General features: G+C 53.4%; 1 protein-coding gene across 2 annotated transcripts in view; it reads right to left on the reverse strand.

The window, feature by feature from the left end:
- Positions 1-3516: 3516 nt before the first annotated feature.
- ANKRD52 (ankyrin repeat domain 52) overlaps positions 3517-12817 on the reverse strand; it is a 47413-nt gene continuing 38112 nt past the window's right edge. For both annotated transcript variants that reach the window (XM_084223536.1, XM_084223535.1), the window contains exons 22-28: positions 11231-11318; positions 9711-9794; positions 8853-8998; positions 8159-8241; positions 7253-7335; positions 6367-6458; positions 3517-3970 (exon numbers count right to left, since the gene is read on the reverse strand). In XM_084223536.1, the coding sequence (XP_084079662.1) occupies positions 3612-3970; positions 6367-6458; positions 7253-7335; positions 8159-8241; positions 8853-8998; positions 9711-9794; positions 11231-11318 (935 nt within the window). In that variant the 3' untranslated portion in view covers positions 3517-3611. The remainder of the gene's footprint in view (positions 3971-6366; positions 6459-7252; positions 7336-8158; positions 8242-8852; positions 8999-9710; positions 9795-11230; positions 11319-12817) is intronic.

The raw sequence follows: 12817 nt of genomic DNA on the forward strand, positions 1-12817 counted from the left end.
ATTTTCTCTCTGCATCCCCATCTTTGGTTTGAACAGAGTCCTGGAAAGAGGAAAAAAATTGGATTTTTTTGGGTTTTGTTGCAATAATTGAGAATAAAAAAATCAAAATCGAACCCGCCAGTGCAAAATTCTTGTAAAAAATGAATTAAAATGAAAAAAAAATCCAAATATTTTGTTCATACAAAGCAAAATCTGGCAAAAAATTCAAAATATCGAGGCAGGGTTGTGGGCAAAGGAGCTGCAAGTGCATTTTGTTTCTTTAGGAAAGGTTAAAATTGGAATTTTTAACTTTTTTAAATTTTTTTGGTTGTTTTTTTAAGGTTTTTCTAGAAATAATTTGATTTTTTTTTAAAGGAAAAGATAAACAAGTGAGCAATAGGGGGGGGAAAAAAAGTGATTTTTAGGAGGTGAGAAATTGGTAAAAAATGGGAAAAATAACAAAAAAATAACAAAAAAAAAAAGAAAATGGAGAGAATCTGTAAAGTGCCGGGGTGGGAGGAGGCTCCAGGGTTTATTCCCATTATAATTTGATTTTTTTTGGATTTATTTCCTTAAACTGAGCTGCCAGGGGGAACAGGGAGGGGAAATTTGGGGAGTTTGGAGTGGATTTATGGGGAGGGGAGAGGGGAGAGTCCCACCCTGGCTGGAGAGAAACCCCCAAAGAATCCCAAATAATTCACAAATAATCCCCATATAATTCCTAAATAATCCCCAAATAATCTCCAATTAATTTCCAAATAATTCCTAAATAATTTCCAAATAATCCCCAAATAATTCCTAAATAATCTCCAATTAATTCCCAAATAATTCCAAATAATTTCAAATAATCCCCAAATTAATTCCCCCCCCTGGCTGGACAGAAATCTCCAAATAATCCCAAATAATTCCCAATTAATTCCAAAATAATCCCCAAATAATTCCTAAATAATTCCTAATTAATTCCCAAATTCCCACCCTGGCAGGAGAGAAATCCCCAAATAATTCCCAAATAATTCCCAAAGAATTCCCCAAGAATTCCCAAATAATCCCCAATAATTCCCAAATATTTCACAGTTAATCCCCAGATAATCCCCAAATTAATTCCCAAATTCCCACCCTGGCAGGACAGAAATCTCCAAATAATTCCCAAATAATTCCCAAATTAATTCTTAAATAATTCCTAATTAATTCCCAAATTAATTCCTAAATTCCCACCCTGGCAGGACAGAAATCCCCAATTAATCCCCAAATAATTTCCAAATAATCTTCAAATAATCCCTAAATAATTCCCAAATAATCCCCAAATAATTCCCAAATAATCCCCAAATAATTCCCAAATTCCCACCCTGGCAGGACAGAAATCTCCAAATAATTCCCAAATAATTTCCAAATAATTCTCAAATAATTCCTAATTAATTCCCAAATAATTCCCAAATTAATTCCCAAATTCCCACCCTGGCAGGACAGAAATCTCCAAATAATCCCCAAATAATTTCCAAATAATTCTCAAATAATTCCTAAATAATTCCCAAATAATCCCCCAAAAAATCCCCAATTAATCCCCAATAAATCCCCAATTAATCCCCAACAAATCCCCAATTAATCCCCAATCAATCCCCAATAAATCCCCAATGAATCCCCAATCAATCCCCAATAAATCCCCAATCAATCCCCAATTAATCCCCAATAAATCCCCAATCAATCCCCAATTAATCCCCAATTAATCCCCAATTCATTCCCAGCCTGGCCCAGAGTTTGGGTTTGTTCTGCTCCCGGCTGAGCCCAGGGCTGGAAATGGGAGGGAATTGCTGGGGGTGAAATGAAATCCCAAAGGAATTTTGGAACCTTGGGATGGGAAGAAAAATGTTGGGAAAGAAAGAAAGAAAAATGTTGGGAGTGAAACAAAAACAGCAGGAATGAAACAGAGAGGCCAGGGAGCGAACAAAACCCAGAAGGGAACAAAAATCCAGAGGGAAACAAAAATCCAGAGGGAAACAAAAATCCAGAAGGGAACAAAAACTCAGAAGGAAATAAAAACCCAGAAGGGAACAAGGAGGGAGGGGAGGAAATGGCTCCCATCAGCCCAGAGGGAAAATCCAACTGCACTGCCTGGTGCCAGCCTGAATCCTGCCAGCCCAAATCCTGCCAGGGATGTGCCAGGGGTGTGCCAGCCCCAAATCCTGACAGGGATGTGCCAGGGATGTGCCAGCCCAAATCCTGCCAGCCCAAATCCTGCCCCTGCCAGTCCCTGCCAGCCCAAATCCTGCCTTTTCCATCCCAGGGATGTGCCAGCCCAACCCCTGCCAACCCAAATCCTGCCCCTTCCAGCTCTTGCCAGCCAGGGAAGGCTGGGAGGGTACCAGGAACGTGCCAGCCCAAATCCTGCCCCTTTAATCCCAAGGATGTGCCAGCCCAAATCCTGCCAGCCCAAATCCTGCCCCTTTTATCCCAAGGATGTGCCAGCCCAAATCCTGCCCTTTCCAGCCCCTGTCAGCCCAAATCCTGCCCCTCCAGCTCCTGCCCAGCCAGGGAGGGCACAGGGATGGAACCAGGAACGTGCCAGCCTAAATCCTGCCCTTCCAGCCCCTGCCAGCCAAGGAGGGCACCGGGAATGGGACTGGTGATGTGCCAGCCCAAATCCTGCCCCTTCAATCCCAAGGATGTGCCAGCCCAAATCCTGCCAGCCCAAATCCTGCCCCTCCAGCCCAAATCCTGCCCCTTCAATCCCAAGGATGTGCCAGCCCAAATCCTGCCCCTCCAGCCCAAATCCTGCCCTTTACAGCCCCTGCCAGCCCAAATCCTGCCCCTTCCAGCCCAAATCCTGCCCCTCCAGCCCAAATCCTGCCAGCCAAGGAGGGCATAGGGGGATGTGCCAGCCCAAATCCTGCCCCTCCAGCTTCTGCCAGCCAGGGAGGGCACCGGGAATGGGACTGGGGATGTGGCAGCCCAAATCCTGCCCCTTCCAGCCCAAATCCTGCCCTTTCCATCCCCTGCCAGCCCAAATCCTGCCCCTTCCAGCCCAAATCTTGCCCCTCCAGCCCAAATCCTGCCCCTCCAGCCCAAATCCTGCCCTTTCCAGCCCCTGTCAGCCCAAATCCTGCCCCTCCAGCTCCTGCCCAGTCAGGGAGGGCACAGGGATGGAACCAGGAACGTGCCAGCCCAAATCCTGCCAGCCAAGGAGGGCATGGGGGGATGTGCCAGCCCAAATCCTGCCCTTTACAGCCCCTGCCAGCCCAAATCCTGCCCCTCCAGCCCCTGCCAGCCAGGGAGGGCACAGGGAATGGGACTGGTGATGTGCCAGCCTAAATCCAGCCCCTCCACCCCAAATCCTGCCCTTTCCATCCCCTGCCAGCCCAAATCCTGCCCCTCCAGCCCAAATCCTGCCCCTCCAGCCCAAATCCTGCCCCTCCAGCCCCTGCCAGCCAGGGAGGGCACCGGGACCGTGCCTGGCACCGCTCTGACCGCGCTGGTACCGCACAAACCCCGAACTCTCGGCCTCTCCCCCACCCTCACCCACCCCACGCTGGGCCCGCCCGGTCTTGTTCTCCTTTAAAGTGCCCTAGATTGATAGAATTTCTAAATAAATAGAATAAAGGTATCGGGTCACCCGTGGCCGGGGAAAGGGGGGGAGGTCACTCCGAGTAGCAGCCGTCCAGGCCGATGGCGCTGTGGCGATCCTTGGAGTAGGGGCAGGAGGAGCCGTTCGGGAGGGCCCCGCAGGCCGGCACCGGCACCGGGAGGGCCCCGCGGGCCGGCACCGGGAGGGCCCCGCAGGCCGGCACCGGGAGGGCCCCGCAGGCCGGCACCGGCACCGGGAGGGCCCCGCAGGCCGCCGCCGCCGCCTTGGCCGCGATGCCGCAGTTCGTGAGGAGGCTGAGGCTGAAGGAGCCGAGCGCGTCCTTGGGCGGGAAAGGCTTCATGGTGGAGAGGATCAGTGCCAGGCAGTCGGCCACGTCCTTGTTGGGGGCACACGCCAGGGCCGGGGTGTGACCTGAGGGAGCAGAGAGGCGGCGGTGAGGAGGTGAGGGGATGGGGGTGTGAGGGGATGGGGCTGTGAGGGTGTGAGGGTGTGAGGGTGTGTGAGGGTGTGTGAGGGTGTGTGAGGGTGTGAGGGTGTGAGGGGGTGTGAGGGGATGGGGGTGTGAGGGTGTGAGGGGGTGTGAGGGTGTGAGGGTGTGTGAGGGTGTGAGGGTGTGAGGGGGGTGTGAGGGTGTGAGGGTGAGAGGGTGTGAGGGGTGTGAGGGTGTGTGAGGGGATGGGGGTGTGAGGGGGGTGTGAGGGTGTGAGGGTGTGTGAGGGTGTAAAGGAGAGGGTGTGTGAGGGTGTGTGAGGGTGTGAGGGGGTGTGAGGGGATGGGGGTGTGAGGGGATGGGGGTGTGAGGGTGTGTGAGGGTGTGTGAGGGTGTGTGAGGGTGTGAGGGGGTGTGAGGGGATGGGGGTGTGTGAGGGTGTGTGAGGGGGTGTGAGGGTGTGTGAGGGTGTGTGAGGGTGTGTGAGGGTGTGAGGGTGTGAGGGGGTGTGAGGGTGTGAGGGTGTGAGGGTGTGAGGGTGTGAGGGGATGGGGGTGTGAGGGTGTGAGGGTGTGAGGGTGTGTGAGGGTGTGAGGGGGTGTGAGGGTGTGAGGGTGTGAGGGTGTGAGGGTGTGAGGGTGTGTGAGGGTGTGAGGGGATGGGGGTGTGAGGGTGTGAGGGGGTGTGAGGGTGTGTGAGGGTGTGTGAGGGGTGTGAGGGTGTGAGGGGTGTGAGGGGTGGGGGTGTGTGAGGGTGTGAGGGTGTGAGGGTGTGAGGGGATGGGGGTGTGAGGGTGTGTGAGGGGGTGTGAGGGTGTGTGAGGGTGTGAGGGTGTGAGGGGTGTGAGGGTGTGAGGGGTGTGAGGGGGTGTGAGGGTGTGTGAGGGTGTGAGGGTGTGAGGGGGTGTGAGGGGGTGTGAGGGGGTGTGAGGGTGTGAGGGGGTGTGTGAGGGTGTGTGAGGGTGTGAGGGTGTGTGAGGGTGTAAAGGAGAGGGTGTGTGAGGGGGTGTGAGGGTGTGAGGGTGTGTGAGGGGGTGTGAGGGTGTGTGAGGGTGTGAGGGTGTGTGAGGGTGTGAGGGTGTGTGAGGGTGAGTGAGGGTGTGAGGGGATGGGGGTGTGAGGGTGTGTGAGGGTGTGAGGGTGTGAGGGTGTGTGAGGGTGTGTGAGGGTGTGAGGGTGTGTGAGGGGGTGTGAGGGTGTGAGGGGGTGTGAGGGTGTGAGGGTGTGTGAGGGTGTGAGGGGGTGTGAGGGTGTGAGGGGTGTGAGGGGTGTGAGGGTGTGAGGGGTGTGAGGGTGTGAGGGTGTGAGGGTGTGAGGGTGTGTGAGGGGTGTGAGGGGTGTGAGGGTGTGAGGGTGTGAGGGTGTGAGGGTGTGTGAGGGTGTGAGGGGGTGTGAGGGTGTGAGGGGTGTGAGGGGGTGTGAGGGTGTGAGGGTGTGAGGGGTGTGAGGGGTGTGAGGGTGTGAGGGTGTGAGGGTGTGAGGGTGTGTGAGGGTGTGTGTGGGTGTGAGGGTGTGTGAGGGTGTGTGAGGGGTATGAGGGTGTGAGGGGGTGTGAGGGTGTGTGAGGGTGTGTGAGGGTGTGAGGGGTGTGAGGGTGTGAGGGGGTGTGAGGGGGTGTGAGGGGATGGGGCTGTGAGGGTGTGAGGGTGTGAGGGGGTGTGAGGGTGTGTGAGGGTGTGAGGGTGTGTGAGGGTGTGAGGGTGTGAGGGGGGTGTGTGAGGGGGTGTGAGGGTGTGAGGGGGGTGTGTGAGGGGGTGTGAGGGTGTGTGAGGGTGTGAGGGTGTGTGAGGGTGTGAGGGGTGTGAGGGTGTGAGGGTGTGTGAGGGTGTGAGGGGGTGTGAGGGTGTGAGGGGTGTGAGGGGGTGTGAGGGTGTGAGGGTGTGAGGGGTGTGAGGGGTGTGAGGGTGTGAGGGTGTGAGGGTGTGAGGGTGTGTGAGGGTGTGTGTGGGTGTGAGGGTGTGTGAGGGTGTGTGAGGGGTATGAGGGTGTGAGGGGGTGTGAGGGTGTGTGAGGGTGTGTGAGGGTGTGAGGGGTGTGAGGGTGTGAGGGGGTGTGAGGGGGTGTGAGGGGATGGGGCTGTGAGGGTGTGAGGGTGTGAGGGGGTGTGAGGGTGTGTGAGGGTGTGAGGGTGTGTGAGGGTGTGAGGGGTGTGAGGGTGTGAGGGGGTGTGAGGGTGTGAGGGGGTGTGAGGGTGTGAGGGTGTGAGGGTGTGAGGGGGTGTGAGGGTGTGTGAGGGTGTGAGGGTGTGAGGGTGTGAGGGTGTGAGGGGATGGGGGTGTGAGGGTGTGAGGGGTGTGGGGGTGTGAGGGTCACACTCACACTCACTCACACTCACTCACACACTCACACTCACACTCACACTCACTCTCCTCACTCACCTTCTTCATCCACAGCCAGCACGGTGGCCCCGCGGCTGAGCAGGGCCTGCACCACCGAGGCCAGGCCGTTCCGCGCCGCGATGTGCAGCGGCCTGGGGGGGGGAGAGCAGCACAGACCCTAAATCCAACCCTGAATCCCACCCTAAATCCAACCCCAAATCCAACCCTAAACCCCACCCCAAATCCAACCCTAAATCCAACCCTAAACCCCACCCTAAATCCAACCCCAAATCCAACCCTAAACCCCACCCCAAATCCAACCCCAAATCCAACCCTGAATCCCACCCTAAATCCAACCCTAAACCCCACCCTGAAATCCCACCCTGGAACCCCACCTCAAATCCGACCCTAAATCCAACCCTAAACCCCACCCTAAATCTAACCCGAGCTCACCTGTTGCCCCATTCCCCAGTTTTCCCCCATTCCCACATTTCCCAGTTCCCCATTCCCAGTCCCCATTCCCAGTTCCCCCATTCCCAGTTTCCCCATTCCCAGTTTCCCATCCCCCGTTCCCAGTTTTTCCCCCATTCCCAGTTCCCCCATTCCCAGTTTCCCCGTTCCCAGTTTCCCCGTTCCCAGTTCCCCGTTCCCAGTTTCCCCATTCCCAGTTCCCCATTCCCAGTTCCCCCATTCCCAGTTTCCCCATTCCCAGTTTCCCATCCCCCGTTCCCAGTTTCCCCCATTCCCAGTTCCCCATTCCCATTCCCAGTTTCCCCGTTCCCAGTTCCCCCGTTCCCAGTTCCCCATTCCCAGTTTCCCATCCCCCATTCCCAGTTCCCCCGTTCCCAGTTTCCCCATTCCCATTCCCAGTTCCCCCATTCCCATCCCCCGTTCCCAGTTCCCCGTTCCCAGTTTCCCAGTCCGGCCCAGCTGTGCAAACACTCACATCTGCAGGGCACTGTTGCTTGCATTGATAAGGCCAAGGTCTTGGGTTTCCCCCAGGATCAACAAGGCACACTTTTCATGGCCCTGGGGACACACGGGGACATTCCCTGCGCCTCTGCTGCCAGCCAGGCCCTGCTGGCCCCACCGCCCTCCTCGGCGTGGACAGAGTGACCACCAGGGACAGAGGGACCACCAGGGACAGAGTGACCACCAGGGAATGGACAGAGTGACCACCAGGGACAGAGTGACCACCAGGGAATGGACAGAGGGACCACCATGGACAGAGTGACCGCCAGGGAATGGACAGAGTGACCACCAGGGACAGAGTGACCGCCAGGGAATGGACAGAGTGACCACCAGGGACAGAGGGACCGCCAGGGAATGGACAGAGTGACCACCAGGGACAGAGTGACCGCCATGGAATGGACAGAGTGACCACCAGGGAATGGACAGAGTGACCACCATGGACAAAGTGACCACCATGGAATGGACAGAGTGACCACCATGGGTTGGACAGAGTGACCACCATGGGTTGGACAGAGTGACCACCATGGTATGGGCAGAGTGACCACCATGGAATGGACAGAGTGACCACCACGGAATGGACAGAGTGACCACCAGGGAATGGACAGAGTGACCACGGGCTCTGGTGGCCACCAGGGAATGGACAGAGTGACCACCATGGAATGGACAAAGTGACCCCAAGGCTCTGGCTGCCACCATGGCTTGGGAGTGACCACCATGGGTTGGACAGAGTGACCGCCATGGAATGGACAGAGTGACCACCATGGGTTGGACAGAGTGACCACCATGGGTTGGACAGAGTGACCCCAGGCCCCGGCTGCCCCCTGCCCAGGGCACACCCCATGTGCCACCCGTGCCACCCGTGCCAGCCCCGTGTCCCCACCTTGCTGCAGGCCAGGTGAAGAGCTGTGTTCTTGTTGACATCCAGCACAGTAATATTTGCTTTTGCTTGGAACAGCAGGAACTCTGCAGGGAGGAGGAGGAGGAGGAGAAGAACTGGTGAGGAAGAGCAAAAAATGTCCCCAGCTGTGTCCCCTCCTTGGGGAACGGCAGCACCCCAGGAACTCAGATTTTAAATTTGATTTTTGGTGCGTCCTCTCCTCGGGGACCAGCAGTACCCACCGAGTGCCGCCATGTGCCCGCTCTCCATCCCCGGTACCCCGTACCCGGTACCCACCGAGCGCCGCCGTGTGCCCGCTCACACCCCGGTACCCCGTACCCGGTACCCCGTGCCCGGTTCCCGGTACCCACCGAGCGCCGCCGTGTGCCCGCTCACACCCCGGTACCCCATACCCAGTACCCCGTACCCGGTACCCCGTACCCACCGAGCGCCACCGTGTGCCCGCTCCCTGATGCCCCATTCCCCGTACCCAGTACCCCATACCCCGTACCCCATACCCCATACCCCGTACCCCATACCCACCGAGCGCCGCCGTGTGCCCGCTCTCCGATGCCCCATTCCCCGTGCCCCATACCCGGTACCCGGTTCCCGGTACCCACCGAGCGCTGCCGTGTGCCCGCTCTCCGATGCCCCATTCCCCGTGCCCCATACCCGGTTCCCGGTTCCCGGTACCCACCGAGCGCCGCCGTGTGCCCGCTCTCCGATGCCACCATCAGGGGGGTCCTGCCCAGTTTGTCGGCCGAGTCCACGTGGGCCTGGTGGCGCAGCAGCAGCTGCAGCCCCCGGACGTTGTCAGCGAAGGCCGCGGCGTGAAGGGGGGTCCTGGGGAGACACAGAGGTCAGGGCTGGCACGGCTGGGGTTCATCATTCCAGAATATTCCAATTTTTTTAGTTCATATTTTCATCATATTCATAATTTTGTGCTCATATTTTCATAATATCCACAATATTTAGTCTGTTATTTCATAATATTCATAATTTTGAGTTCATATTTTTCATCATATTCATATTTTGGTGCTCCTATTTTCATAATATTCATAATTTTTAGTTCATATTTTCATAATATGGATAATTTTGAATTCATATTTTCATAATATTCATCATTTTGACTTCATATTTTCATTCTATTCACACACTTGGCTGTAGCCCTGCTGGGTTCTTTTAATAAATACACAATCCTTGTAATAATAATAATGAAATAATCAAATAAATCCTTAATTAAATTCACATTAATCAATGAAAACGATCAAACAAACAAAGAAAAAAAAATTGAGTCACTTTTAATAAATGGACAATTCTGATATTATTATTATTATTATTATTATTATTATTATTATTATTATTATTATTATTATTATTATTATTATCATTATCACTATCATTATCATTAATAATAGTAGTAATATTATTATTATTAGTAGTAGTAATACATTAGTATAATTAATATAATTATATCAATTATTATAATTAATATAATTGTATTAATTAATAATTAATAATTAATTAATTAATTCCCAGAAACCAAGTTTCCCACCTTCCTTTGGCATCTCTGCTATTAACAATCTTGGCACCCAATGCTTCCACCAGCATTTCAGCGGTGCCGTCCTGGTTGTTAATTCTGCAGGAGGGAGAGAATTGGGCTGAAAATTCCCCTTTTGGGGGCTCCAAGGCTGGAATTATTGCAATTATTTTGGGGGTAAAATTCCCTTTTTTAGCCCACCCAGGTGCCCAAACCCCAGGATTATTTCGAGGTAAAATTCCCCTTTCAGCCCATCCTATAAGTTTCAAGGCCTGGAGTTGTTTTGGGGTGAAATTCCCCATTTGGAGGCTCCAAGGCCTGGAATTATTGGAATTATTTTTGGGGTAAAACTCCCCTTTCAGCCCATCCCAGGGACTCCAAACCCCAGGATTATTTTTAGGTAAAATTCTCTTTTCAGCCCATCCAGGCGCCCAAACCCCAGGATTATTTTGGGGTGAAATTTTGGGGCGAAATTCCCTTTTTGTCCCACCCAGGCCCCCAAACCCCAGGACTATTTTGGGGTGAAATTTTGGGGTGAAATTCCCTTTTTCAGCCCATCCCAGGTGCCCAAACCCCAGGATTATTTTGGGGGTAAAATTCCCTTTTCAGCCCATCCCAGGGACTCCAAACCCCAGAATTATATTTAGGTAAAATTCCCTTTTCAGCCCATCTCAGGTGCCCAAACCCCAGGATTTTTTTTAGGATAAAATTCCCTTTTCAGCCCATCCAGGTGCCCAAACCCCAGGATTATTTTTAGGTAAAATTCCCTTTTCACCCCATCCAGGTGCCCAAACCCCAGGATTATTTCAGGATAAAATTCCCTTTTTGTCCCACCCAGGCCCCCAAACCCCAGAATTATTTTTAGGATAAAATTCCCTTTTCAGCCCATCCAGGTGCCCAAACCCCAGGATTATTTTGGTGTGAATTCCCTTTTTAGCCCATCCCAGGATCTCCAAGGTCTGGAATTATTGCAATTATTTTGGGGTAAAATTCCCCTTTTTAGCCCATCCCAGGAACCCAAACCCCAGGATTATTTCAGGATAAAATTCCCTTTTCGGCCCATCCAGGCCCCCAAACCCCAGGACTATTTTGGGGTGAAATTTTGGGGTGAAATTCCCTTTTTGATCCACCCAGGCCCCCAAACCCCAGGATGATTTCGGTATAAAATTCCCTTTTTGGCCCATCCAGGTGCCCAAACCCCAGGATTATTTCAGGATAAAATTCCCTTTTTGGCCCATCCAGGTGCCCAAACCCCAGGACTATTTTGGGGTGAAATTTTGGGTTGAAATTCCCTTTTCAGCCCACTCCAGCCACCCAAACCCCAGAATTATTTTGGGGTAAAATTCCCTTTTTGTCCCACCCAGGCCCCCAAACCCCAGGATTATTTTGGGGTGAAATTTTGGGTTGAAATTCCCTTTTTGGCCCATCCATGTGCCCAAACCCCAGGATTATTTTGGGGTGAAATTTTGGGTTGAAATTCCCTTTTTGTCCCACCCAGACCCCCAAACCCAGGATGATTTCGGGGTGTCACTTACACTGCACAGTGCAATGGAGTAAAGGGATTTCCCTCTAGGTAAGCAAACGGGTTGTGTTCAAGTAACAATTCAAGACAATCTTCGTGCCCTGAGGGGACAGGAACAGCTGCAGCAGCTTTGCCCCAAATCCCCAAAATCCCAAAAGCTGCAAAATCCCCCCCAGAGCGTCCAGTCCAGGCTGGGAGTGACCCCAGCCCCGAGTGCCACCTCGTCCCTGGGGACACCAAAGCTCCCAGGGCAGCTCCTGAGCGCCTTTAATTCCTCCTGGAATTCCCCCCTGAGCCTCCTGTCCTCCAGGCACTTCCAGAACCTTCTATTCCTCCTGCAATTCCACCCTGAGCCTCTACTGGGGGAATTTGGGGCTGTTCCTTCTCCTCCTGCTGTTGCCTGGAGCAGATCCTGATCCCAATCCCCCATCAGGGAGTTTTGGGTTGGGAATTCCCCCCTGATCCTTCTTCCCTCCAGGCACTTCCAAAGCCTGAGCACCTTTAATTCCTCCTGAAATTCCCCCCTGAGCCTCCTGTCCTCCAGGCACTTCCAGAACCTTCTATTCCTCCTGCAATTCCACCCTGAGCGTCTCCTGGGGGAATCTGGGGCTGTTTCCTCTTGTTCTGCTGCTCCTGGGAGCAGATCCTGATCCCAATCCCCCATCAGGGAGCTGTGGGGTGGGAATTCTCCCCTGATCCTCTGCTCCAGGCACTTCCAGAACCTTTAATTCCTCCTGAAATTCCCCCCTGAGCCTCTCCTGGGGGAATCTGGGGCTGTTCCTTCTCCTCCTGCTGTTCCCTGGAGCAGATCCTGACCCTGGAGTTCCCCCCTGAGCCTCCTTTTCTCCCTGGGCACTTCCACAGCCTGACCCCCTTTTCCAGGAGGAAATTCCTCCTCATGTCCATCCTGAGCCTCTCCTGGCACAGCTCGGGGACCATTTCAAGGTTTGGGGGATGCAGGAAAAGGGAAACTGAGGCAGGGGTGAGATGCTGAATTTTGGGGTTTGGGGTCTCACCACTGTAAGAAGCCCAGTTCATGGGCGAGTAGTCCACAAACCCAAATAAAAAACCCCAGAAAAACAAAAAAAAACCCCAAAACCCCCAGAAAAACCCAGAAAAATCCCAGAAAAATCCCAAAACCCCAAAATTAGGTGAGAACCATTTGGGTTTTGGAGCTGCTGTGGCTCTCACCACTGTAGGAGGCCCAGTGCACGGGCGAGGAACCGCTGTAGTCCACCGACCCAAAAAAAACCCCCAGAAAAACCCAGAAAAAAACTCAAAAAAACCCGAGAAAAAGCCAGAAAAAACTCAAAAACCCCTCAAAAACCCCCCAAACCCCACAAGAACATGTGCCCATGTGGGTTCTGGAGAGGATGAGGCCCTCACTCACCACTGTAGGAGGCCCAGTGCATGGGTGAGTAGCAGCTGTAGTCCACGGACCCAAAAAAAACCCCATAAAAATGCAGAAAAAAACTCAAAAAAACCCAGAAAAACTCCAGAAAAATCCCAGAATAACCCCAAAACCCCCAAAATCCCAGAGAAACCCCACAAGAACAGGAGGACCATGTGGAGAGGATCAGGCTCCCACCACTGCAGGAGG

The sequence above is a fragment of the Fringilla coelebs genome (genome assembly GCF_963513975.1).
Source record: "Fringilla coelebs genome assembly, chromosome: 30".
NCBI lineage: Eukaryota > Metazoa > Chordata > Aves > Passeriformes > Fringillidae > Fringilla > Fringilla coelebs.